Genomic DNA, 27,420 nt, shown 5'->3' on the forward strand with positions numbered 1-27,420 from the left:
TAAATAAAATTACCCCAAGAATACAGAAGGGGTAAATTACATCTAGGAGCTCTGACTGTAGTAAAAGTTTAGTTTTGATTAATGGCATTAAGTCAGTGTAGGAGCAGTCGGGAGGTGAAGTAGGTCAGACTCCCTGAGCTGTTAGAAACTATGTTTGCTTCTGTAGACAATACTGGCTTTAATGAGCAATGACCTTCGGCTGCCACTGGGGGATTCTGAAGTGTAAAGAGACTGGAGTGAAGATCAGGATCTGTACAGTCTGAAAACAAGGTTTCCAGGCAATAAAGGATGTAAAGTTACTACGGGGTCCTGTTACTGCACAAAGTGGAGAAGTTTTTATATCGATGGCTCCAGGGGGGCTACAGTGGGGCTACAGTGGTGCAGGGGTGACAATATAGCCCAGGGGATACGGTGTAGGAGACCTTGGTTCAAATCCTGCCCTCGGACAACCTTAAACTCTAGTTGATCAGTAGTAGAGCTTTTAGCACGCCTGCCTTAACAGCAGCAAGCAGGTAGTCCCTGGGTTTGATTCCCAGGGGTACAACATACTTGGTGCATGTTGTATCAGATCTGCTGGTAACACAAGAATTTCCCAAGTGTTGGCTCAATAAAGTTCAAATTATTATTGTTATTATTAGGTAGGACACCCATCTAACACCACAAGGTTCTGGGGTTGACATCACCTACTGAAGTCCTTAAATCCCAAGTTGGGTTGCGTCAGGAAGGGCGTCAACAAATACATAAATCTTACCTCGACCTGGCAGCTCCACCTCCAATCCTCTATTCACATCACATCTAATACAACAACTTCATCTTCATACTGCTCATTCACCTGATCTGTATCTCACCTCCAGCTCAGACATAATCAAGCTGTGAACTACATCATAACCAAGCCCCACAATTACAACGAGTTCTTTTGTTCCTGTAGATCAAACGTGTTGAACACGTTAAATGAAGGCCAAACAAAAGTGCTTTACTTCTACAGTCTTTTACTGTCCAATGTGTCCTGTTCTGGTCTGTAAGAGCTCAACTGTGAGTTCAGCATCGAGGGATGATAAAAAAAAGAATGTGAAAGAGAGACAAAGACAGTGAAGCAGAGACATGGTGATGAAGACAAAAAGGCAGAGAAACAAAGACAGAGGCAAACTAAGACAAGCAGAGACAAATGTACAGAAGAAAAAAAAAAGACGAAAAAAAAAGATGAGATCAGGAGGAAGACTCTAGACACAGCTGACACACTGTGTTAACATTAAGCCAAATGTTAAGCAACAAACACTGTGTGGAGCAGGAGACGTTTTATGACACCTTTTATAAAGATTCCCGCTCTTCTACAGCAGTGAAAGCTCCCTCTGCTCGTTAAGGACAAACTATAAACTTTTAACTGAATCCCTGTGGAAGTTTTGAGCCAAAGAATCATTTTAAGAGAGGTTTGAAGGTCTGCACTAGAGAGAAGGGGGATAAAGGTCAGCAGAAACAGGTGGACCTCTGATGCTGTGAGTTCAAGTAGTAACACAGCAATTTCCCCAGGGCGGGATCCATAAAGTTCAATCTAAACGAAGAGTTTATATCACAGGTGAAGGAAGTGGACATGCGTCAAAAGCATTTGGCTTTGGTGAGGTCTGCTATGATGTTTGGTTTAAAAGACAAGGGAGCGGGTTGGAGGTAGCTGAGCTGAAGCTGATGGTACTGTGTTGTAGTGATCAAGTCTGGCAGGGTTAAAAAGGAGCACATCAGAGGAACTGCTAAGGTTTGAGTTTGAAGGTTTAAATCTAAGAGGCAACGTTGGGAAAAGTTGAACATTAGCTGAGGAATGATGGTGTAGGTACTGGACAAATGATGTTGAAGAAGCAGCAGCCGAGCAGTAACAAAAATGATGAGAAGGATTAAGTGAAAGACAACAAGAGATTTTTGGTCTGACAATAGAGGAGAGCAGCGAAGTAACTACAGAGAGGACAAAGGCAAACTACGGCCCACGGTCTGGATACGGACATTTGATCTTTGTTATCTGGTCCGTCAAAAATTGGTATAAAGTTGTCTTTTGTGTAAAGACCTTTGTCATTTTAGCTGATTTTACTGGATTTTGACATCATTTACTTGCTATCACTGTACTTTAAAGTTACCCAAACCAAGAGTTACTCTGTTCCAGGTGCACTTATTTTGAAAAACAACCAGATTCACAATTACATCAGGTTGTTCATATTGACACATGAGGACACGTCTCATTTCTGTGATAGAGCCCCTGACATACTTTACAAATGTTCTTACCTTAGCTCTGTGGAGATTTTCAGAGGGAGAGGGATTGATGCAGAGGGATTTCCTGCAACAAAACAATAGAGAAATTTAACTTCATGCTTTTTTTACCAAAGCCACAGAAAACATGAGAGATTCAGATTTTGAAAGGCAGGCCAGTTCAGTATTGGTTGGATATAAAATGCTAAAATTAACCAAATTATTTAAATAAAATGTACAAGAATAAACCTAAACCTTCAAAGAAAAACTGGGACATTTGATGTCTTGAACTAGTGTTTGGCGGGCCATTAAAAAATCCCAGTGGGCCATATGTGGCCCACAGGCTGTAGTTTGCCCAAGTCTGATGTAGACCAATCCTGGGTCTCTTCCTCCCACACCAAATACACCAAACCTTGTTTTTTAGAGATGGCTTTTAGACCACTAGGGGCAGAGTCTTGACATAGAACCTTCCCAAAAGTTCGAAGCACAGAACTGCCAAACAAATCTCACCAGGCTAAAATATAAAAACTTCCCTTCACTAGAAAAGGTCTATGAAAAACCCCACAACTACAACACCATCACACACATACACATGCCTACTCTACGGCCTGCTTGACAAACAAGTTCCATACTCCAGCCTCACTAACAAATAACCCAAACCTGTCCATCACACAGAACACACTTCTGCTCCCAGCAAAGCTGCCTTTTCTACTGGAAGTTAATGCCAGAAGAGTTTTTGAACTCAGTGTAGCTATTGAGTCAACACAGTGTTGGCAACTTTAACACCCGCTGCCCCTCAGCACTTGGCAACAGCAGCATTTATGGACTGCCCTGGATACTTTTAACACACTCACTGTCAAATCAGTGTTGAAATCAGCTCTGCTTTTTGTTTTTCTGAACTGGAACTCGTTTGCAAATAACTGAAAGATTTCAGGTTGGTAAAAGAAGCAGAACTTGTTCCAGTGAGACAGAGATGCCTTTAAACCCCGTGTTATTGATTTATGAACTGGTCTAATCTATACACAAATAATTTCCTTAATTATGTTATTATTTGTAATTATGAAGTAGCCAGAGATTTGCAGCACTAGAGTTTGTGTATGCAAGTTCAACTGTTAGCTATAAATGCCGTTAGCTTTAACTTCACCTTAGAGCACTTCTCCACTACTGTAATGTTTGGATAATAACAAGCCTCCAGTCACTAGGTGGCAGCAACTCATATATTGGTTTGTACAGAAATAAATATACACGTTATGCCTACATGTTGGACATGAAAACATTTTTGTTCCCAAGAGGGGCATGACAGAAAATAATCGAGAACTATTAGCTTAGAGTATGGTCAGCAAACTGACAACAACCAAAGCCAAATAAACCCCCACAGGAGCAGGTGAAGTCGCCCTGAAGCAGCCTGTCTCAGCAGCTTCATCTACAGTGTTTATGAGAACAGTAACTGATCAGCCTTCTCACACCAGCATGTGTGTGTGTGTGTGTGTGTGTGTGTGTGTGTGTGTGTGTGTTTCTGTGTATGTTGTTGTGGTATAGAGCTGTGATGTTATCAGCTCTGACCAACAGTGTGATAAAGAGCTTCCCATGCTTACTTCAACTGGAGCCCTCATGGAAAGCAGCTGACCTGAGCCCTCAGGGGTCTAACCGGTGAAACTGCCTGCTCCTCCACAGAACGGCTGCAGCAGAACTGCCTTAACTTTTTTCACCACAGTCCCACTTTTTCCCACAGACTCAGGAGGCTGCCTGGAAAAATCTAGGAGAGTGAGAGAGAGAGAGAGAGAAAAGCAGGAGGTCCTTAGGACTCACTCAGCTGACAGCTCCTGTCTCTGCCTGTAACGACTTATTTATTCAGGGATGATTAATCAGACACACTTTTCTGGCCGTATGATTAATGTGCTTTGTCATCTGCGCTGCGGCAGTGAGACACACTAGTGGGCTCACCTGCCGACAATGCTGTGACAGCCAAACAGGACGTCCTGGTTGAAGACGAGAGCGTGAACGGAACCTTGTGATGCATGACTGAGGTCTTTTCTCTCTGTAATGTGTATTGATTTTTTTTTTCTCCCCCTCTGTAGTTGTCCATTGGCACTCGTGTCAAGAAATGGCCTGTCACTGCCTGATGCACTGCTGAATTCATTGCGCTCCTGCACTTGTGTTGTTATTTTGGTGCTTGAATTAATCGTTACACAAGTAAAATCAATCAAAAAAGAGAGAAAAAAAAGTTTATCTGGGCAAACGCTATTTAGGGACATTACATTTGAATATTCAACAGCAACTGTAATATAAATGCAGAGTTGTCAATAATGCAAATTTTCTATTTTTAAAAGGGCTGTTTTAGACAAAAAGATAAAAATGCAACGTGTATTTTAAGGAGTTGTTACAAATTGGGCATACGAGTCTAAGCTCGTTTTATTTAGTTATTTATTTATTTGAATTAGTTGACTAGCTAGCCAGTTAGCTAGTTATTTTTTATTTTGTTTGTTTATCATTTGGGGACTTCCTGGAAAAAGCACGGGCAAACAAGTCACCCTAATACACACACCTACCTGTAGCTTTTTCACTTCTTTCAAAGTTAATTTCACATTTCAATTCACAGCTCGGGTTAAAAAATAAACCTCCACAAATGTAAGAACGTCTGCTACAGTTTCCACTTACGTGTTGTCACTCCATACCTCGGTGTACGAACTACAAACGTTACAGGGTCATCCGACTTCCGCTTTTTTCGTGTCGTCAGGAGGAAGCTCTGCACAAGTTTCTTTCTGGTAAGGTTGAGCTCAGCGTGCCACCTTGTGGCAAATTTTGTAATTGCAACCCCTAAAGAAGAACTCTCCCTCTCCCCGTCCATTTTTTAATATAAAAACATTTTGTATCTCGAGAGATATGTGGAGATTGTTTTCCATCATTTTTTTTTACATATTATGAACATTGACGTTTTATTTTATTTATAATTATTAAAACTATATTTATTTATTCGTTTTTTAAATTAATACATATTTAAATGAAATGTAGGTTTTACTATTGTACTACAATGAACCTACAATGAAATGTAGGTTTTACTATTGTACTGATTGTACTAAGTAACACAACTGGCAAAATTATATTAATATAAAAGACAATGGCAGATTATAGTTGTGAGAGTAGTGTTTGTATGTGGAAGTGTGTGTCAGAAATTAAAACCCACTAACAAATGCACTGAAACACAGATATTAAATACAGCAGTACTTTATACAAAACTCTGACATTTTAAACACAGAAAACTGTTGTCGACACCACAGCAAATCGAAGCACTTTTCTCCTTCATTCCTCTTCCGTGCGTTTTGGCTGAAGATAAAACAAAACAAAAAGACATTCTAATTTTCAGATGCTGCTCATCCAGGGGAACGGGGTATTTTTTTGCTCGAGAATAATAGTTCAAAATCTTTGAATTGTCGTATTTCAATTTATTGCACTGTCACAGAATGACCAGCAGACGTCCCCATAGTATTACCTTACCTTGGATTTGCCACAGTTAGCGATTTTATTGCCTTCGGAAAAATAGAAAATAAGTATATATGAGTATACTGTATATAGGTAGGACATGTAAATAATATAGACAACGTTACTTTAATGTCAAAAGAAAACAAATAGGACTAATAATGAGGAGTTTCATTCAATCACAGAAAAAAAATCACAGACCGCTGACCCACCTGCCAACAGAAAGATGGACAGGAACACAATGACTCCAGCAAAGACCAGACCTCCAACACGCAGTGTGTAGTAGTCTGAAAGAAAAAGAAATCACATTTTGAGTCTGTGAAACTCAGTTCTTTTTTCACACTGTTTTGGGCTGTGATCAGCTCTGTTGTACCTTTTCGGTCAAGATGAAGTGAATTTCCACCTGTATCATTTGAATCTTACTTGTTTCAATATTCTAACAATCACCCATTTCTGTATTTAGAGAAGTGTAATATTTAACCAGACCTGAAGTATTTTCCGAGTTGCATCAACTCACCGTATACAAAGTCTGCATCAGGATCAATGTCAGCACCTGGGGACAGAGTGGAAAAGTATTTTGTGACATGAATCATCCAAAATAGATACATTCTACTTTAAGGGAAAATAATATTAGCAGATTTAGAATGGTACAAAACAAATTCTAAGAAAATAGGTCATAGTCTGCACGGCTTATTCCCTGAAGGTCAACACACGACATGGTGATATTTCTGTGAATGTCTGGACTTGGTTTTCTACAAACTTTATCATTTTGGGGCCTGGAGTCTTCTTTGTGACATCACTGTTTTAAAGACATTCTCCAAAGCAGCAGTAAATATAACATCAGTGTGTTTCTCTGCAGCAGAACAGTGAGAAATGTGGAGGTAAGATGGCACTGTGCAGGAACGGCGGCGTTCCCCTGTCACTAAAGCACTGTTCTTGAGCAGGTTCAGCCTGGTTAATACTTTAATAATCTGTTACCAATTTAACCTCCTGTTATGCAAGTGTATGATTGACATGTTTCTGTGAAGAACTTAAGACGAAAAAGGAGGGGAGGGGCACCTGTGACGACGGCAGACGAAGAAGTCGTTACAGACGTTACATAAATGTGATCATGTTGGTGCTGTTGATCTCACCTCCAGGAGACGACATGTTGACTCTTCTGTGTTTGTGTGTTCAGTGGTGGAAACTGCATAGACAGACAGCAAACAGTGTTAACAAAGGGAAGCTGCCGGTGGAGCAGTGGAGCAGTGGAGCCTGGGTATCCCTCTGTTCTCCTGGTGTTTGACATGCGTTTGATGACTTCAGGCATATGTGTTGTTTTCAGTTATTTGACCGTACTGCTAACTCATTGTCAGGTTCCATATTGATGTGTGATTCTAGGTGGTTTTTAATGAAGTGGGATTCCTGTGGCTCGGCTCTACACGGGATTATCCAGATTAAGTGAAAGACTCCTGGAACTCCATACAGCTCCTGCAGCCTTGACGACACAGTGATTGATTTTCTTTTTTACTGGCATCTTTTCAAAGACTAATGACATGATTGATCCTCTCCACTTCTCACACACGCACGTACACGTCAGATTTAAACTAGATATCTTGACCTAATTATGCACTACACAGATCAGCAGCCAAAAAAAAAAGTTTCTTTCCCTCACTTCCCCCCTCTGTCCCCCCTCTGTTACAGCATGCCACTGTGGATTGTGGACTACAATACGTCCATTCATCACAGGTCGCAGCCTTTCCACTGCTCCACTGCGCGTAAGGACACAGCGGGCAGTTACTCATTAATTCATCACAGCTCCAATATTCATTAACCTTGAACTTTGTACAGTCTGGTACTGAGCTGAGGAGGAATGACAAACTGCTGAAAAAATACAAGGAAAGCAAGGAATCCCACACTGACATGAAGATATTCTTAAATGAAGTAGTGCGACCTAAATATAGTATTTTCAACATTCCCTGTCTGGTACGTAGTAACTCTCGTCCCATAATGCTCGTTTGTAGAGTGCAGTAATGGTCTGAGGTGTGAATGTCACAGTAGTTTTCACTTCATAACATTAACTTTACATCACATTATAATACAGCAAAAACAAAAAAACAATCTACTCACAGCTAAACCTTGACAGCAAAACACACAGTTACACAGTACTTGTACTGGAGTACTCCTACATGATCCCACAGTGACAGTTGATCTCAACAAGTCAAACCAAACGCTGTGATTTCAGGCATATTTTCTTCCATAAAGACAGAGAGGTACTCACCTGAGCGGCTGAAGGCGCTGTATTGCCTCTGGTCAGGTATTTGCGAGTGTGTGTGTGTGTGTGTACCCCAGTCTCACACTGGGGGAGGTGCAGCTTTAACTCCCACTCCACAGACCCACCCACACTCTCACACACACACACACACGCGCGAAGCACATCTCCACGCCCTCACCCACAAAGACACAATCTCATAACTTGTGGACTCTAACACCAATAAAGAAAAGCTTTGTCAACCTTTGAAATCAGATCAGAGACTCAGGGCTGTAGAGGATGTCGCCCCTCCCCCCTCCACAGCCTATAACCTTCACTGACATTGATCAGACACTCCCTGAAACATTGTGCTGTTGGTGGTTTTATGACGTTTAGTGATCTAGACCAGTGGTTCTCCAACCTTTTCTACTCTGTACCACCTGAGAAAACACTGCGCTCTCTTTGTACCACCATGATGACCAACAGTAGAATACAGCAGCAGAGGCCTTCCCTATTGGCTTCCACCACACTAGTTCTACCACTAGAGCGTGCCTGCGTACCACTGGTGGGACGCGAACCACAGTTTGAGAACCACTGGTCTAGACTATAAAGACTAATCGATTCAAACAGTCCCAAAAATGTGTACATGTTTTTATTGATTCATTTTTGTCAAAAAAAACCTACAATTTTCAACACACAACAACGTAGCTCTGAACAAACATGGCATGTTATTATTATTTTGTTTTTACAAAAGAAAACAGGACAGTGACGGCAACGAGTACTACTCTACAAAGCTGAATACATGATCGTACGAAGTATCCTGGGATAACTCGGTAACTCGGTAAGTAGTACAGTACATAAACAAATATTACACAGACTGTGTCAGGTACAGTTTTGTGGCACATGAGGAAGCAGTCTCTGCAGAAGACTGAGGTCAACCCTGGAGGACAGAAGGCAGTGACTCAGCTGTTACAGGTTCTACCATAACTACACGCTTAAAGAGTATAACTACGTACTAGCTGAAAAGTACCTGGGTTCGCTGCCGTGGCGGTGGAGATTGTCTTGTATGAGGCTCATCACGTCAAGACACGAAAACACACGCACGGGTGGCGTAAGCAACGGTTCACATGCAGATACGGACTCACACGAACAGAGACTTTCAGGAACAACGTCTAAGTGCATAAAGTATCTGAACTGGTACAAGGGATAAGTCAAAAAGTTCTTTATATTCTAGAGGCGTCTGACGTCAATCGCTAAAACATGTCCAGACCGAGTCCCTAAGGACATGTGGTTCAATCTTTGTCAAGGTTTGAACAGTTCTGAAAGTGGAGAAAACACTGCATTTTTTAACCAAATCTATGTGGGATGGAAACTTATAATGGGACCTTATAACTTTTTTTAATTTTTTGATCTAATTTTTCCCGCCTGTTCTAAAACGCACAATGTAACTACTGGATTCCAGGCCTTTTTAGTAAAAATTGTTTTTCAATTCATCTAGAACATATGTGTCAAACTCAAGGCCTGTGGGCCAAATGCGGCCCGTCAAGCTGTTTTGTGTGGCCCGCGGGAGGTTTAAAAGCATTTAGTAAAGTTCATGCAGGAGAGTTGACCTATGGACTGGTACTGGTCCGCGGACCGGAGTTTGGGCACCCCTGATCTAGACCTTTTGACAAACCCTTGTATATGCTACTGTATCTTGTTTTGCTCTAATACTTAATAGAAATAGTATATAGGAAAACCATGCGTTTCTATTGAGTCTAAAATTAAGCATATATAGAGAAAAAGTTTGGTTTAGTATCCTCTTTTATAGGACAAAATCCACTATTTTTAACAGACAAACTGATAATACGTAAGACTTAAATACAAAACTAAAACCTAGAAGCAGGGACTAATACAACAACAGAACATCGGACCACACCATACGAAATGTTTCCTGTGGTTTTAAAAGACGACCTTGAGTCCTAAGTGCTACAAGCTAAGACTAAAAAACAAATCAACAGACGGTCACAACAGAGCGACAGACTGAGAGTTTGTCTTATTGGTTATGTTTCATTTGAAATCATTGGTATTTCAACTCTGCTAGCCTGACATATACACAGTGGAAATAATTAGTGCTGTTACAGTGGCAGAATATTGTAGAAAATAAAGAGAAAACGACTCATGGTGATGTAAGAAGGCAGTCTGGTCCCCCTGGTGGTGTCTCAGTTCTCTGCTGCTGGAGTCTCTTTGACAGCTACCACAGCTGGAGAGGAAGAAAACGGGGGGAAAAAATAGATAGATTCTAATTTTTTTTAGAGATTTTAATTTAATTTACTGTGTAACATAACTTAAAGACAATGCTAGCAATGAAATACCTTGAGCACAGCGTCATTACCTTAGCAATAGCATTCAAAAATAAGAGTAAAAAAGTTTGTACCACAAGCAGGTAACTGATTGTTATCCAATCAGCTTCATGAAAAAAATAACCAAAAATAAGCTTCTTTTCTTCTGTTGGCGACTGACGCACACTAATCAGCTGAAGTCAGGTGGTTTCACACTCTTTAACATCCTCAAAATGCAGTACGCTTCTCACGTTGTGACATTAGATTTATTCAAATCAGTCGCGAGAAATTCAAGCTTCATTGAAACCGAGGACACAGACATCCAACAATTAACAGCCAAATGACACGGAGCTTTTTCAAAAATCCAATTTGGTGTGAGATGCATGTCAGCACGTTCATTTGAAAACAGCACATGAAAGAGCTCTGTTTCCAAAACAAGCCTTAATCCTGTCTTATAAAGGAATGAGAATGCAGCCATGACTTTCATGAAAACTCATGACAACAGCTAGAAAAGAGCACCCTACCCTTGGTGACTATCAGGGTCTCCTCCTGCGCCTCCTCATCACCAGGGGCGCTATAGAGCACAAGAAATAAATTCAGACAAAAGCAAAAAAATATATACTGTATGTATTATCAAGTCGGAGAGAAACACTGACATACTTTGGTTTCTGTTTGACACTGCAGCGACATCGCCGACCTGTGAACACATCTCACCGTGTTAGCTAAATGTTACATTAGCTCAGGTTCTCAATCTTTTTCGGCTTGTGACCCCATTTTGGTGTCACAATTTTTCTCGTGACCACGTGATCGTAGCCATCAATCAAAATGTGCCAGCTCAGATATTTTTATGTGCTGTATTTTATCTGAACTTGATTTATATTCATGAAAGTTAGAGAATATAGTTGTTTCAGATTGTGTGTGTGGTGTTTTTAATCACACTTTAAAAAATAACAATTAGTTAAAAAAATATTTTCATCAGTCATTTTCAGGCGACCTTATTTGAATACCAGGTGTCACCAAATGGGGCGTAACCCTCAGGTTGAAAAACACTACTGAATAGAATCTGATGAATTTTGTATTTATTGGAAGATGATAAAGAACATAAAAGGATGAGTAAAAGTGAGTCAAAAAGTCCTAGGACAAAAATGATAAATATATACTTTTTAAATGAAAATGTTAAAGCTTTTATTCTACATGTACTCCACATGAGCAGGAACAGCACCCCCTGTCTTAGAACTGCCTGACGTTCTGTGAGTCTGCGTGTGTGTAATTCACGTTCACCATTCCATTTAGCTCAGATCATAATTGATATAAAAGCTGAGTTTTGTAACAAAAAAACAACAAAATAATTTGTGTAAACTACTCTGTAAAGTATTAGTTAATCTCATTTTGAAGTAATAAAATATATATTTCAATCAAGCGGAGCTGTTTCTGCTTATATACAGTCTATGTTATGTACACAGTCCATCAAAGAGACAGGGACAGGTGTGAACTCACTGAGGATAAGGAGAATTCCCAGTGTAAACAGAACCACAGCGAAGGCCAGTCCTCCGATCCTCAGACTCTCATAGTCTAGAATCACCAAAAAGAAACACAATGAAGTAAACACACACACACAGGTGTCTTTAAATCTGGGGGAGTGTGATTTTAACAGAAACTCTGACTCACCGTAAATAAAGGGGTTTTCCTCTTTGTCTTTGTCTGTGTCGTCTGTGAAATGACAGCAACATCAAGGACCGACAGGTTTCAACTTTTATTTCAAATACTGACAGATACAAATACTCAATAAACCTGAGAATAAAAATATTTAAGTTGAATTTTTATTTATTTTTTGCTGGTTATCCTTTCTAATAATAATAATCATCATTTTATATTCACAGGGAACTGGATGAGTTTTCTATACTGTCCCATCAGTACATCAGTTACCCCTACCTCACTGAGGGCTATTGCATCTGATAAAGTAACCACTAGAGGCAGCAGCATCCTCCATCATCTGACTAAACTCTAAAAATTGACAAAAGATTTACTGGGAACTTCATCTGTCACTAGGAAAACCTTTGCATTTCACAAAAAAACATGACTATTTGATCGTCTCCCCCTTTTGGTTCATTTATGTCATGACACTGCGTTGTGATCAATACCCTCCTACATCGCTCTCATCTGTTGCACAGTGGGCTCTCTGTCAAGGACCTTTGATTGTGATTTGATCTGGAGCTGAAGTGGTGGAGATAACATTACAGCTACTCACCCTGTGCACCGGTGTCTGCTACAGCTGAGAGGCGGAGAGAGGGGGGGGGGGTCGTGAGAGAGAAAGTTAGAACACTATGAACAGGAAGTAAAAAACAGACTTACAAAAGTCTGATTAAAGTATTCTAGAAGTATTTGAACACAGTGTGTGTTTATAATCTGTGTCTTAACCGTAATGACACAGTGTTGTAGACAGACCTCACACACTCACCCAGCAACAACACCACAGGGTGTGTGTTAGAGTGTGTGTGTGTAGCTACAGAATACTACTGTTGTGGGAACACTGTATCCTTGTGAGGTCTTTTTGCCACACTGAGTGACAGGGTATTTTAAGTTTTAGGTCAGTGATCATCAATTGGGGGACCGCGGGCCAAATTCAGCCCGCCAAACCATTCAATCCGGGTCGTGTCTGGATTGCAAAAATTGTGAGGATCGAAGAGTTTTTCCTGTGTGTGTTTGGTCCCAGCAGGTGATCTCAGCTCTGACCCCCCTGATGCAGAGTGACTGTGAAGACACCACTGTTCCCTGGAGACATCGTGCTCCAAATTCAAAGCTTATAACAAACAAGTGTCTGTCGTCGCAATGAATTAAAGTGTGTAACTCCCTTTTGGTGCAACTGTGTTTCTGTTGATTCTCTGAGACGACATGTTTACTTCAGTGGATGTTGAAAATGTTTAGGTTTTTATAACAGAGTGAACAGAGAATTGGTTTTTATGTGTCTGGGTCTGCGTGAGTGACATTGAGACGGAGAGAAAGGGAAACACAGACAGGGGGGAGGAGGGGGAGGGATACTCACCAGACACGCAAACCAGGAGGGAGGAGAAGAAGAGCAAAATGGTTTCCATGACGACTGTTGACATATATATATATATATATATATATATATAAGAGAGAGAGAGAGAGAAAATTAAGGTGAGAGAGGATAAGAGAAACCCAGGTTCATCTGAGGTGACTGTCTCAGTGAGTCTCCTCTGCCACACCTGGATGACAATCTCTTATCAACACGTGACACGAGAGCTACAAAAACATCTGAGGCACTCGGAGAATGCCGTCTCTGCCAGGTTGACTCTGTTTCCCAGTGAAGTCTCTCGTTGGACGAGGTTTAAGTGGCACCATGAAAAAAAGAAAACCACAAATAAACATCGCTGCCTCTGTTTGTGTCATAGCGCCCCCTCACAAACCCAAATCTTCATTTGCTCCACGTGCTTTTGTGCACAACAACAGTCTATAATGCATCATTACACAGAAAAAAACGACTTTTTAAACTAGGGGGCAAATCGATTTGTCCTCGTCTGAACATGCTCTACTTCTCTGGCACAGTTTACTTCTGCCTCCCAGTGGACAGGAAACAGTGTTGACCTGTTTTACTACGTGAGACTTTTATGTATGGAGTTCCACAGTGGCACAACGAGGACGACGTTTGTGGTTTTCATTAAAAATGAAATCCCCTGTGGGGCTAAAAAACATCAGCATCATCTGTATAAGTGAAAGGAACACTGGGTTACGCACTGTAGTTCAATTTCTTACTGTAAACAGCACAGAGCAGGGAAGAGCTCCTGGCTGGGACAAAAGGATTACAGTAACTACTCATCTGGGTCATAGTGAAATAGACAGGTACCTGTTACCTGGTACCTGTTACCTGGTACCTGTTACCTGGTACCTGTTGCTACTGGTAAGAAACAGCAACAATGACAACACTGGGAAGACTGCTGTTTCTATGATGAGCAAAACAGTTACCTCAGAAATATATATATTCAACTAGAGCAGAAGTCTGCAACTTTAAACACTAAAATGAAGACTTTTTTTTATTATTTTACCACCAAATAGATTCACCCAAAGACTAGCTACACGTTTTGACCATTCAGTAGATGGCAGTAGTGTGACAGTGGAACAACAATTTCAAAATGTTCCATGAACATTCTGGCACTGAACTGTCTTCATTTATTATTACCTAACGTCACGTAATAATAAACCTCATTAAAATGATACTTATTATTACTTCATGATGAGCAGTCCATTACACTTCCTCAGAAATACAGCCCAGCAGTTATGCAACCACAGACTATTTTAACCATTTCGTACATATTGTATATTCATCCATCCATTTTCATCTACTTATCCGTTACCTAGTCACAGGGGCAGCAGTCTCCATGACCGCCATCTAAATCACCCTGCACCGTACCAACCCCCCTGAACCTTCCTGCAGGTGGTGAGACCACTGGAAGGTACTAACCGCCCTAACTGGGATTCAATCTTGCCCAGGAGGTGAACCCTGGGGTTCCACACCAATGACAGAGACATTGACTCTGGGCCAAAGCACCACCCATTATTGTATAATTTTATAAATAAATGTGTACCTGTAAACTGGAAAAAAAATGGTGGGAAAGTTGAGTATGTGGACTGTCAAATGTGTTTAATGGATCACAGGTGATTGACAGCTGCTCTAAATCTTTTTAAATCACACAGTCAACACCAGAGAAAGTGGGTCATGCAGCAGCGGCGGAGCATATTTTTCAAATTGAACACAATTGTTCTCTCCGCCAACTTCTCAGATCTGACTGACTTATGGCACCTTGATCACCTGTTAACCTACTTACTGTTACTGTTTGACCTGCATTTTAACAGTAATTGTAGTCACATATAATTATCATTAGCAGCCTTGATAAAAGGAAATCAACTTCAGCGCGCCATGACCTGGATCTGTACTGTTGTTGTTGTTACATAATAATTGTGAAAATATTTACCACATTGTCTGATGCAGTAATAGTCTGACACAAAAAGAGCGAAAAGACACACACTTATGTAATACTGACTAGAGATCTAAGGTACAAATACAGTGGGACCTCAAGATACGAGCATAATCCGTTCCAGGACCGAGCTCGTGACCCGAGGTGTTCGTATTGTGAATTGTTTTTTCCACATAAGAAATAACAGAAAAAAAATGAATCTGTTAATAGAATCTGCTCATAACAATGGAAAAAATGGGGTTTTTCCATTGTTATAGAGACACACACACACAAAATTATATTATATAAGGATTCCTGTGGTATAAAGTAAAATGTGATTTTAATGATGAGTTCTTACTGTCGAGAAAGAGGATACAGTAGCGGCATGTGCGTATGTACGACACTTGATTCTGTAGCGTACCTTACAGGTACACTACGTAACTTACATAAACTTAGAATTAACTTAACTTAGCTTACATTTTTTTTTTTTTTACTTTTCTATTTTTTTTGCATTTGCAATTTTTGATTTGTATTCTTTCTTCAGCGGGCAGCACGCTCATATTTATCGACAACTTCCTGCTTTATTTCCGTGGTCATCAAGCGCACACTCACTTTCTTAATAATGCACAAAATAGAAAGAAAATCACGATAATGCACAACATAGAAAGAAAATCACGTAGATAGCGCTACGTACGGAAGCGATGCCTACGGAAGTCGCAGCACGCGTAAAGTGAACGAGTGAGGCAGCGTGGGCTGCTCCGAGTGCTGGGCCACCTAGCGTCGCCGTCTGTAAGCATGCTCGTATCTTTAATCTTTACTCGTACCGCGAAGCAAACATTTGCTCGAAGGCTTGCTTGTATCTCGGAATACTCGTTTTCCACTGTATTAAAAATGAATAAATATTTCCCAATAACACCACCCACTCTGTCTGATGCTATATTTAGCGAGTGTATGAAGTGAAGCTGCAGCAGCTCAGGTCTATCAGTGAGGGACTAATGGAGGGGCAGAATGTCAGAGTGGGAGGTGAAACTCCTCCGTTTGTTGGTGATAAAAGCACATGTGACGGTGAGTGTTCATGATTTACACAGATGTTTAGACAGGCTCCACTGAGAGTGGAACGGAAGATAGTTAGAGGTCAGAGGTCAAGCTGTTACACCAACTCGGGCCACAATGTCTCACGCGGTCTCACACTAAAATAGGAGCAGAGTAACAGCGTTCATGAACAAAGTCATTGTTCGAACCTTTTGTTATGCAACTATCCTTTAATAGAAGCAGTGATCAAAGGCTACCAGGAAGCCTATGATTCAACCATAATTGACTCCTCATACAGTAAGTGCTCCATTCTCCTCCCTCTATGACGTTCACCGGCCGGTCCCGTGTAATGCAATCTGCATCACCAGTGACCCCACCCATCCTTCACACAGCTACATTACGCAGGTTGCTGCCATATGGTGCTGACACTGGAGCCCTGAGGACTGGCCAGCACCCATCAGACTTCCAGGAACCGGGTCTATATCACTGTTCAGTCATTCACTTCAAATGAAAATAGACAAAACGGCATACTGACAACACACATTATATAGAGAAAAGTCTTTAGTGGAAATCACTGTCTTATTCCATAGATGTTCCAGTAAAGTTGGATCTGTGTTCAAAGGAAGTCATTTAGTGAGATTTAAAACATTTCATATTTACTGTCTGTACGTTTTGTGGCTGTGTTTCCCGGAGGATATTATTATTACAATAGATTGATTCCTTAACAAAGGACAGGGTGTTACATAATAACACGGTTCAAGATGACAAAACAAAAACAAAGCTGAACAGTTTCCTGATCTGCAGGATTTCTAGCAGGAACTTTTCTTTTCTAAAGGTGACTGTCATTTACAGCCTCTTCCTGTTGCATTTCCTCTTGTAATGTTTCGTAACTGACAACGTTGTTGAGTGTGCCGGATATTTGTATTTAATTATTTTTCCTCTCCATCGTAACTTACACTAATTCTCCTCCTTTCCACCTGCGCTCTGCGCGGCTGAACAACAACGTCTGCTTCCACAGACGGAACTCAACCCACCACAGATTACATTGACAGAACATAAAACTGATTCCCTTTCATTTAGCGAAGGACAAGATTCAGGGACATTGAGCTCTGTGCATTGAGACTAACATGGTAATAAATGTGATTAATGGGGAAGGACAAAGGAAGTCCCATCAAATGAAGGCTACAGATGTGGCGACTTATAGAAAGAGCAGATGAAATGTTAAAAGATCATTTTTTTAGGTAGGCCTAATTCATTTTGTGTGTCAGAAAACAGCTTCTTTATGGAATATTTCTTCATGTTCCCTCCTCTACATGTTAGTTAATTATTTGTTTACTTGTTGGTAATTATTCCCTAATTCATGTATCTTCCAGATTTATTTTAATTAATTAAAAACAGTATACATATATATTTAAACGTGTCCACACTGTTCTGTTATTAACAATACATACGGTATGTACTAACAGGCAGATGTCAAAGGAATGTGGTCCAGATAAATAGGTCACACAACAGGTATCCTTCGGGGAGGAAATGCCATTTGCTATCATAATGATGTTAGGTCACCATGGCAACAATTTGCGTCGTTTCGTGGTGTCCTGTTATCTCTATGGAAACTGTCTCCAGCTTGTTTTCAGCCGGAGACGGGGGTGAAGATGACGGGCTCACGTACAACACCAGGACACGCGCACACGCGGGAGACAAGGGTGTGGCACGATGCTTCAACCACAGCCCGACTCTTCCCGCCATAAAGCCATAAAACACGAAGTTTGTTTCGTAAAATAAAGCAGGGAGGCGGTTATTTAAGTAGCTTTTGCAACAAGTGAGCGACCAGCAAGGCGCGCTGACGTCAACGCACATGCTGTGTTTACGAATGCGAATCAGATTGACATGGATCACGCTGTAATTCAACAGGAAAACAACAAAAAACGACAACAAATGACATGTGCGCAATAATCCGCGCACGCACCTCAACCTGGAAACACGTCCATCATCCGTCTCGTGATTTTCCGTACAACAGCTGACCATAACAACCGTGACTAAACACAACAACTTTGACCAAACCAACCGGATGCGCTTTTTTTTTCTTTCTTTCTTTTTCTAGTACTGTCGTGCAAATGTAATGAAACTACCAGTCGGTACGTGATGGTTGTTGGCATCGTCGTAAAAAAGAACACACCTTCATTTGAAAATAAACATCTACCATAGGAACATCTCTGTGAATACATTTGATTGATTATACCATCAATAAATTGTGTTATCAAGACATTGACGTGGAAAAAAAATCAAAGTTATTTTGCTTAAAAAGGCCAATTCTGGCACTATAATAATAACAGTAATAATAGTAACTTACCTCAGGTTTTCCAAATAATTATTCTCTCTCAACAATCACTCAGGTTGTCTCAGAAGCTGCCTGTTTCTTCTGTTTTCATTTGTCACACTGTGCAGACACACACACACCTTTCTCGTGACGTGATGGATAAGTGTGTGTGTGTGTGTGTGTGTGTCTCCTGGGCTGACTGTCTGTTCGGGGGTCTGGTGCTTCGCCGTAGCTCCCGCTGTTCCACTAATCCTTCATGCGTTTCTCTGGAGTCAAGGCGGCAGACAGTCACTTTCGAAGTGCCCTCCTATTGTGTGCGTTATGGTAAAGGCAACAAATCGGCTCACAGGTGGCTTTCACTTCGTTTATGAAACTGAAGTATGTGAAACAGGGTGACAGGTGGAGGTCTGGTAGTGATGGAGGAGGAGAGTGAGGCAGACGATGGAGAGGTGAAGATTCAGAGAGTAGGTTGATGAGTTCAAACCCCGGGCGGTTCACTGTCTACGAAAGAGGTGTAGACAAGGGTGGAGTCAGGATGGAGTAGGCGGAGAACAGCATCAGGCACGGATGGACTTCACGGGACGTTAAGCAGATTGAATAGTGAAAGAAAAGCGCAAAGAAGAAATGTGAAAATTATTTTATTTAAATTATTTATTATCAAATATAAATTCTCTGTAATATAACAGAACTTCATTAAAATTAGAATTTTTATAAATAAATAAAGTTTTAGATACACACAAAAAAAAAACCGGAAACCTGTCTTTGGGCAGTTTCAACGTTTTTTACCTTAAACCGTATAATAAAGGTGCACAGCACATTTAGTGTCACCTGGTTCAACAGCAGTTTGACCAGTTTTTCACTGAAGCTTCCCTTGTCTCCTCCTATCTGTACACGCACCTCTCTCTAATAGGTTGAAAATACACTAACACGCAGTACTGCATTTACGCAGTACTTACATTTACTTCTACTTTTGTCCAATTCTATCTCTGTTAGTTTCTATTCTTAAAATCAGAGGTTTTGGAATGACATAACAAAGGTTCTGTAAACTCTCCTGATTTTAAAATTCTTTAAAACTGATTTAATTTCCTTAATTTATCAAACACAATTGAGCCATACTTCAGTTATAGTTCGACATTTTATTTTTGTTCAAAATCTCCAAAAAAGTACAACATTCTGATGGACATCATGTCCAGCCCACGACAAATATAATACAGTATGTACAGGTTCATATACAGTGTAACAGGTATTTTAGATATTTTCACAGTGTGAGAACATGAGGTGACTTAGGAGCACAATCAAGTGTCCTAATGATCAAGGGGCGGGGTTTAGGGTCACACAAACATTCATATGTGCTATACAAAGTGCCCTTTTTAAAATAATAATAATAATAATAATATGGCTAAAAAAACCCTGAGATGTGCACCTAAGAGCAACACACACCTCCGCAAACACACTTCATTTACAATGAACTCATCTACAATCATTCATCTGAGGACATTACAGTAGAAAGGACGGCTGCGCTGGTGCAGGAGGAGAGCAGCCAGCCGTCTCCAAGGCCCATTGCATGTACCGAGAGTAAACACTGGCATCATGTACACCACCAGCGGCAGAAACTGAGGCAAAAAACCTCAAGTCAGTGCATGAACCATTGCATATTAGTAATCAAGTCAGATAGTTTACAGTCACTACCCGTGTGTGTATTACAGTGAGACAGGGGACAGCGTATGGAGACGATAGAGACAAAGACTCAAGTTCCTTGTTGGACATGTGCAAACGCCGCTGCTGCTGTGTTCCCTCGACTTCATCTCACCAGAGTTTTCCTTCATCAGTTCATGTCTGTCTCTGGGGGACAGATTTGTCCGTCTTTCTTCGACGACTTTAAAGTGCAGGGTTCCTCGGTGACGGGCTCCACACCGCCACCCGCAGGAGAAAGGGATTTCACAGTGCCTCTTGCTGTAGGAGACAGAGAGAGATGGATGTAAATATTATTTATACAACATGTGAAAGGTTTTTATTGGTACAAAACTCTACTATCTTTATATCCACACAATACTGTGAACCAGGAATAAATGCGAGATGGAGATAAAAATACATTTACTCGACATATTCTTACCTGCATCTTGCTGTAGACCCAGGGCATTACACTCCTGACGTCAGTATAAACACCAGGCTTGTTTCTTTCTCCACATCCGGACCCCCAACTCGTGATCCCCACCAGGTACCAGTGATTGTCTGCCTCACATACCAGAGGTCCACCACTGTCGCCCTGGAACATGTAAGTCACATGATAAGTCTCCGATCCTAAATAACTTAAGATCTCAAACAACGAAAGAATGTCTTCTAATCATTGTCCGCTCACCTGACAGGAATCTTTGCCGCCGTCCAGGTCTCCAGCACAGATCATATTTTTGCTCACGCTGCCTCCGTACACACGGGCGCCGTTACACACTTGCCTGTCAATGATGTCCACAGCCACGTCCATCAGACTTTGAGAGACGAGCCCTAAAAAAGGAACAATCGGTTTATTAACATGACTAATGTTACGTTAAATAATCTTTTCTTCCTCTTAACTTCACGGTGTTTCAACTTACCTGATCCTGCATCAGTGGTGCCAAAACCTGAGGTCCAGCATTTGGTGTTTTGGGGAAATGTCTGTCCTGTGGTCGGCATACATACAGGCTGGACTTTATCTGGATGAAAACAGAAGAGAGCGCATTGTTAAAAGACCAGCAACACATACACAGAACTTCATATCCAATAATTCCACTGTCCACCCACTTATGCTGTAAAACACAGCTTAACACAACTTAAAGTATCAACCCAATGTGTATTATGTTTTTATGGAGTTTTCAACTTCAGGTGAGACGCTGGGTTTGCTTCAGACCAGCCTCACTGATCACAGTTCACTCCATGAAGCTAACCTTCAAGTTCTACTACTGACAGCACTAACAAATAAAATATATTTTTTTAAAAAACAGCAATATATTTCTATTGACTGACCATTGAAAGTAACTGGAGAGGCCAGTTTGAGCAGAGCGATGTCGTGGTCGTTGGTTTTGTTGTTGTAGCGCTCGCTTATCAGAATCTTCTTCACCCGAAAAGGTGTGGGTAGTAAACTCAAGGAGACTAAACCCCCGTACACCTTCCACAGCTGTGGGGCCAAAAATCCTGGGTTGCTGCTGCAACACAGAAAAGGAAGAAACATTGAATCGAGAGCAGTTGAATGAAAAATAATCCATAATTCAGGAGGGAAGAAGACAGGGTGGGGGGGTGGGGGGCTACAATGGTGCCTGTTAGTGTGGCCCACCTTGGGAAGCAGTGGGCAGCGGTCAGTACATAATCAGGAGAGATGAGAACTCCACCACAGACGTGGGATCCTCTGAAGTGGAGCGACATCTGCCAGGGCCACTGACCGCTCTTAGCTGCAGTCCCTCCGATGATCCTGGACGTAGACTGCTGTCTACCACAGTCTGGAACAAACAACAGACAGCGTAGCCCATGTTAATGGAACATGCAGCTGTTCAGTATTGCTATTGTTGTTGTATTTGTTGGGTAGTCATGTAGAGAGAGGGTGAGAAGGAGGTACACAAAAGGAAAGGAGAGGAGACGCAGGGCGGTTAGGTGTAAGTGACAGTGCGAACAGATGGCTCCTTACCCACACACTGCAGGGAGACATACTTCTGGTTTGGACAGGAAGCACTGTGAATGCAAAACAGGAGGCATGTTTATTGGCTGGGGTGCATGAGCTACTGCAGCACTTTATTGTCCTTCAATCCAATTATATATAATTACACTGGATCATATGATGCAGACTGATATATAACACAATCAGACTGTGTATCAAATAAGAATAGTTGGGATTCGTTCCTACCTGACTTTCACCTGACCCTGGATGGGCTGAGATGACGGGCCAGTCACCAGTAAACCACGAGAGTCCTCGGACTGGAGCTCTTTGGTGGAGAAGGACCTGCAGGTTGAAGCGAGGAGAGGTTGGAAAAAGGGTGTTTTGAACATTGGCAGAACACAGCGCTCAGGAAACTAATTCTGGCCCTGACACACAGAGATAATCTACAGTGGCATGTGGAGAATCAATGCATCCTTCCATTTAGAGCAGCAGGTGACGGAGTGGGGAAATCAACGGTGGCAGACTGAACACTGGGTTTCTACGTACTGCTACAAAAACTGTCAAATGTACTCTAAGATGGAGATTTGAGGTTGTTTACTTTGTAAAGCCGAGCTGAGTGCAGGTCTTCTCGGTGTACTGCTGGTCCCAGCCTTCGTAGCACACGGGAAGGAAGCGACTGTCATGAGATGTTCTGATCTGCAGTGTGTTGTCCTGGCCAAACCTCACTGAGGAGACAAGAAGACACACTTTTAGAGAAAATCAGTGTTAAGGTGAAATGGAATATTTTTCCCCCCTAAAGGTGAAGTATTTGTATTTGAATGCTGTTTGAATAAAAGGAGTGGTACTTTGGTGTGGTTACCACACCCAGTGGTGAGACTGTGAGTAGTTTCGTTGTACTCACCACAGTTGGTTTCATCAGTGCCCAGTTGACAGTCCTTTATCCCATCACAATAGACAGTGCTGTTGGGGCAGGTGTCGGTGCTTGGTGAAGGATCGTCATCGATGTAATACTCCTCGTTATGGTAGATGATCGCCGTCGTTACCATTGTGGTGCCGAAGCGAACTGTTATTGGGAGAAAGGATGTGGTTGAGTGGAAGGTTTCAGTGACGATTGGAAATGACAACATATGTATTAGAATCTATTGACTAAACACCTTACACATTAACAAAACTAAAAATGAATTTCAATATTTGAAAATCACTCTACCTCCAATCCAGATGGCCAGTGCCAGCAGAGCCAGCACCAGGACGACACCCCCTGAGCCTCCTAAACACTGGGCATTCTTCTGACACAACTTCCTCTTCTGTCTGCTGGGGGCTAAAAAAAACATACAAAAACATTAACCATTTAACATTAACCACAGTCTAATTTTTTGTCTAATAATTTGAGCCAAGAACTGACCTGGCTCTGGGACCTGAGCAACAATCACTGGTTCTGGATATCGAGGTATATAATATGGTTGGGATGGGGGCGCCAGGTCTGCGCCCGTTCCATATGCTACTTCATCGTAGGACTTGAGGGAGGGCAGGGAGTGCACAACAACAGTGTTGTATGGAGGTGGAGCGTCGTTCTGAAAAAAAAAGGTCAATATTTATGACATTTATCAGCGTACAGACAACCTGCTGTGTTTAACAGCACACTCGCTGATTTGTATGAAATCCATGGTTACGCAGACAAACGACAGGAGGGCAAATAAACCGGTGGTCCTGGTTGCCAAGGTTGATCACGTAGGCTATTGTCCTCTCCGACAATCCTAACACCGCTATCAAGAGAGTGTTCACACCAGGGATACAAAATGACAGACAATGACACAGGCATCGTCACCTGTGGCAACTGTGCCGAGAAGATCATGTTTTAAAAGTTTGCTTCCTCATCCTACGTAGGCCTTTTATCCCGCGACCTGTTTTGGTTCAGATTTCCCAGAAGCCACCCTGGCTTTTTTCAAACAAAGCACTAAGCAGGGTAGTGACAGGGCAGTTTACAAATTGGGCAGTTAACTAAAACGCTTTGATCAGATCACAGCGAACGCACCGTCAGAAAACAAACTGGTCGGCCTCGGGAACGCGGAAATAAACGATGAAGTTACTTGGAATTTACCAGAACTTTTCCTTTGTTCCAGAGTCTGCAATAAAACAGGAACAGCCAGTGATTTTGCTGGTTAAACATTGTGTCTCTCTTCAAACTGGAAGAACAAGAGTTCTTTTTGTTTTGTTTAAGTTCTACAATGTGTGCTGCAATGTGACTGAGCCTGTTTGGGCACAAACTTGTCTGTGGAGCGTCACCTTCAACACACCTGACAAACAATTTGGTGCTTTTTGTTTCACTGAGCTATGAAAAGAAAAGTACACCTTGACCTTTTAATTTAAATTGACTCGGATTAAAACCTACAGAGTTCCTGGAATTCATTTTCACCTGTACAACTGGGGTTAGGGGGCAGAATATCTATGAACAGAATTTATCAGATGTAAGAAAACCTTCACACGGTGAAATCCTCATAGATCACTATTACAACATTTCGGTTCTAGCGCCACCTCAGCCAAAACATTTTGGAATTCTGATGCCATCCTGTAATGGATCTGTTGACATGTTACCCAGAGAACAAACCAAACAATGTCCAAATAAAAATAATATTTCAATGATACCTTGTCAGATTGAGTGTGCAGAATTTAAATATTTATCTGCACCATGTTTCGTCATCTTTTAATATATAATATTAATATTTTTTTTTCTTTTTAAAAATCTGCTCAGTAGGTAGTAACAGTAAGTTTCAGTAACAGTAATTTTCCAGGGTCACACTGACAATGGGACCACCGACAGTCTTATTGTCAGTGCGACCCTGGAAAAGTTTCCAGAGGTCATTTCATTGGTTCAATTCTTGTACGTGGTGTTCAAGTTTCAGAATACGCCCATGGGCAGCAAACGCCCTACATAATTACAGTAAAATGGCCAGCGAGTGAAAAAAAAAAATGGAGGAGCAGGTTGATCGTGTTTCACTTTAGACCGGATCATCTTTCTAACGTTGCCTTTTGACCATTGTAATGGAGAAATACTGACAGAATGGACATGTTAGAGGCTCCTGTGACTTAAAGAAATATTTGTTAAACTACACCAATCACAATTACAATACAATGTCACAGAGACGCCCCGAGTGAAATTGTCAACTTGTATTATATTTAATTTACCTTTTTAAAACATAATCATGACTCGATAATTTTTACATTCTTCTATTAAAATAATCCCAAAAGGCAGCTTTGCCTCAGGAAGTCCCTTATCTTTGAATTAGAATCAGTGTTAGCTTTTTGTGGTATTAGTAATATTTTATTATCAAATTATATTTAAAACATGTTATACTTTAGGGTTTACATAGTTCTCTCAGGTTACTAGTCTTAACTTAGAATCCAATTAGTTTTGACTTATAGTACATACACATTGTACTATATTCAATCAGTTTATTACAGATATATAAACAATTTCAACACAAAATGACTTCTTTATAACTCGAACACTAGGGGGCGCACCAATGAAGCAGAAACCTAATCTGCTGGACACAGGAACATGGAGACAAATGTCCACCCAGGCCTCTGTGTGCTTTTTTTCACTGGAGATGATGTTAATATATTTTAATACACTAACTTTCATTCAAATTCCCTCCGTATTTGCTGGCGTGTAGTGTTGCATCACACAGGAATTCACACTGCACCGATACTCAAACAGAGAAACCAAACAGATGACAGAGAGATCATGACACCTGCAGAAGTTTGTACGGAGTTTTGGGAGATATTTAAAGTGAAAAAAAAAGAACACAAGAAGAAGACGAGAATGAGAACAACAACTTACCAGTTCCTGCTTCGCCATCGGAACAGCAGAGAGTGGGAGTGAAGAGTGGACTGGAGGTCACGTATTCACAAGCAGATGTTTACCCTGTCACGGAGCAGTGGTCTGAGTCTGCTGATGTCACTGGTTGCTGTGACTGTTCTGGTTCTCTTCTTCTTCTTCTTGTCTGTTTTCTACCTGTATTTGTCACTGAGCCTCATATGAAGAACAACAGGTATATATATCCCTTCCCCGTGACTCCTTAACACCTCCTACTGGGCCTCCATCGTCCTCCTGATCCCTCATTCTTTTCATCACACAGCCGGGTGTGACTGCTGCACCAGTTTCTCACCTGCCAGACCGGTTTCATAGAATCACCGAGGACTATTGAGCTGCTCATTTCTCCAGTGCTGTGACTCCGGTAACCAGCTGACTGGTCAGAAATCTGAACTCATAGATTACAGGAAGAAGTTTCAAATTCTGAAAGAGGAAATGTCTGAGCATTAAATATGTTCATGTGTGTTCAAATTGAACTGAAGATTGTCTATTTTTTAATTCACAATTTAAAATGGTTAAACTAGTTTGGTTGAAGGAAAGATTCATGAATGTGTGTATAACATCTATATAGCACAGGTCTACAGTAGCCCAGGTACGGAATATGAAAAAGATGATTAACTCCTGAAAGGATTACCATCCTATTGATTAACATCAAAGCCACTAGTCAAACAGCACTACTGTTGTACCTCAAATGCAAAACATCAAATTCTTATCATGCCACTAGAGGCAGCCCATGTTCCCCCGGTGGTAAGCATACCATAGTTTGAGAACCTCAATAGACTAACATTTTATCATCATTTCACTCATCATGACTGAACAGATATTACCAACCTGATCAGGCCGGTGTGGGCCAATAATGCCAGGGTGGGCTTTCTGCCACTGTGTGTAGGTCATAGGTCATCATTGATGCACCTCACTGTACTATTCTGTTCAATAAAGAAATCAAATCAATCAATCAATAGGTTATACAAAAATGTGCAAATAAAATGTGCTCAATTTAACAGATTTTAGAGCATGATGTCGATGAAAGAAAAGACAAACACAGATGTACATTACAACTACAAGCAGCAGAAAGTTAGTAGACAAACAGCTGGAATGTTCAGGGCAACATGTGCTTGAGAACGAGTTTGGTGGCATGTTTTTCTTTTGATGAAGATTTCTGAGCCATGACATGTGAACAGGCAGGCTGTTTTAGAAGTACAGAATGAACTGTTTTCACTTCAAGTTTACAGTGAAAGCCAAACCAACTCTTCCCCTTTTATACTTTTATACCTATCATGTGAAAATGATGGCTCAGTAAAGTTGTCCACTGTCATAATTGTGCATTTGTTACAGATGGGACCTT

General features: G+C 41.2%; 2 protein-coding genes and 1 long non-coding RNA gene across 4 annotated transcripts; all 3 read right to left on the reverse strand.

Moving 5' to 3' along the window:
• Positions 1-19: 19 nt before the first annotated feature.
• LOC112486974 (uncharacterized) lies at positions 20-4,407 on the reverse strand. Its single transcript, XR_003049614.1, has 4 exons — positions 4,174-4,407; positions 3,825-3,985; positions 2,266-2,317; positions 20-1,146 (listed from the first exon to the last, which is right to left on the reverse strand). It is a non-coding gene; the product is annotated as an uncharacterized LOC112486974 (long non-coding RNA).
• Positions 4,408-8,572: 4,165 nt separating this feature from the next.
• On the reverse strand, positions 8,573-19,312 carry fxyd6 (FXYD domain containing ion transport regulator 6). Its single transcript, XM_008309646.3, has 8 exons — positions 18,613-19,312; positions 13,301-13,354; positions 12,506-12,529; positions 11,926-11,967; positions 11,755-11,829; positions 10,918-10,954; positions 10,782-10,831; positions 8,573-10,178 (listed from the first exon to the last, which is right to left on the reverse strand). The coding sequence occupies exons 2-8, from the start codon at positions 13,347-13,349 to the stop codon at positions 10,138-10,140; spliced, it is 318 nt and encodes a 105-aa protein (XP_008307868.1). The 5' UTR covers positions 13,350-13,354; positions 18,613-19,312; the 3' UTR covers positions 8,573-10,137.
• A 389-nt stretch (positions 19,313-19,701) lies between these two features.
• On the reverse strand, positions 19,702-26,521 carry tmprss13a (transmembrane serine protease 13a). Of its 2 annotated transcripts, none has more exons than XM_025055285.1 (13): positions 26,043-26,521; positions 23,607-23,775; positions 23,412-23,522; positions 23,106-23,267; positions 22,803-22,929; positions 22,451-22,546; positions 22,235-22,278; positions 21,887-22,049; positions 21,580-21,755; positions 21,171-21,269; positions 20,939-21,081; positions 20,693-20,845; positions 19,702-20,532 (listed from the first exon to the last, which is right to left on the reverse strand). In XM_025055285.1, the coding sequence occupies exons 1-13, from the start codon at positions 26,058-26,060 to the stop codon at positions 20,518-20,520; spliced, it is 1,476 nt and encodes a 491-aa protein (XP_024911053.1). In that variant the 5' UTR covers positions 26,061-26,521; the 3' UTR covers positions 19,702-20,517. The 2 variants fall into 2 exon arrangements, with proteins under 2 accessions (XP_024911053.1, XP_008307869.1); XM_008309647.2 differs by having other exon boundaries at positions 21,580-21,758; positions 26,043-26,518.
• Positions 26,522-27,420: the final 899 nt, after the last annotated feature.

This window comes from Cynoglossus semilaevis, chromosome 4 (assembly GCF_000523025.1).
Source record: "Cynoglossus semilaevis isolate Cse_v1.0 chromosome 4, Cse_v1.0, whole genome shotgun sequence".
NCBI lineage: Eukaryota > Metazoa > Chordata > Actinopteri > Pleuronectiformes > Cynoglossidae > Cynoglossus > Cynoglossus semilaevis.

Bases quoted from the DNA above. Each gene is read 5' to 3' on its own strand.
- fxyd6 (XM_008309646.3), bottom strand. From the start codon at position 13,349: ATGGAAACCATTTTGCTCTTCTTCTCCTCCCTCCTGGTTTGCGTGTCT. The intron at 11,968-12,505 runs GTGAGTAGCTGT...GTCATTTCACAG, and splicing joins AGCAGACACCGGTGCACAGG to ACGACACAGACAAAGACAAA. The intron at 10,832-10,917 runs GTATGTCAGTGT...TGTGCTCTATAG, and splicing joins AGTGTCAAACAGAAACCAAA to CGCCCCTGGTGATGAGGAGG.
- tmprss13a (XM_008309647.2), bottom strand. The intron at 23,268-23,411 runs GTAGAGTGATTT...TCCCAATAACAG, and splicing joins ACTGGCCATCTGGATTGGAG to TTCGCTTCGGCACCACAATG. The intron at 21,270-21,579 runs GTCAGTCAATAG...GTTTTCATCCAG, and splicing joins CTCTCCAGTTACTTTCAATG to ATAAAGTCCAGCCTGTATGT.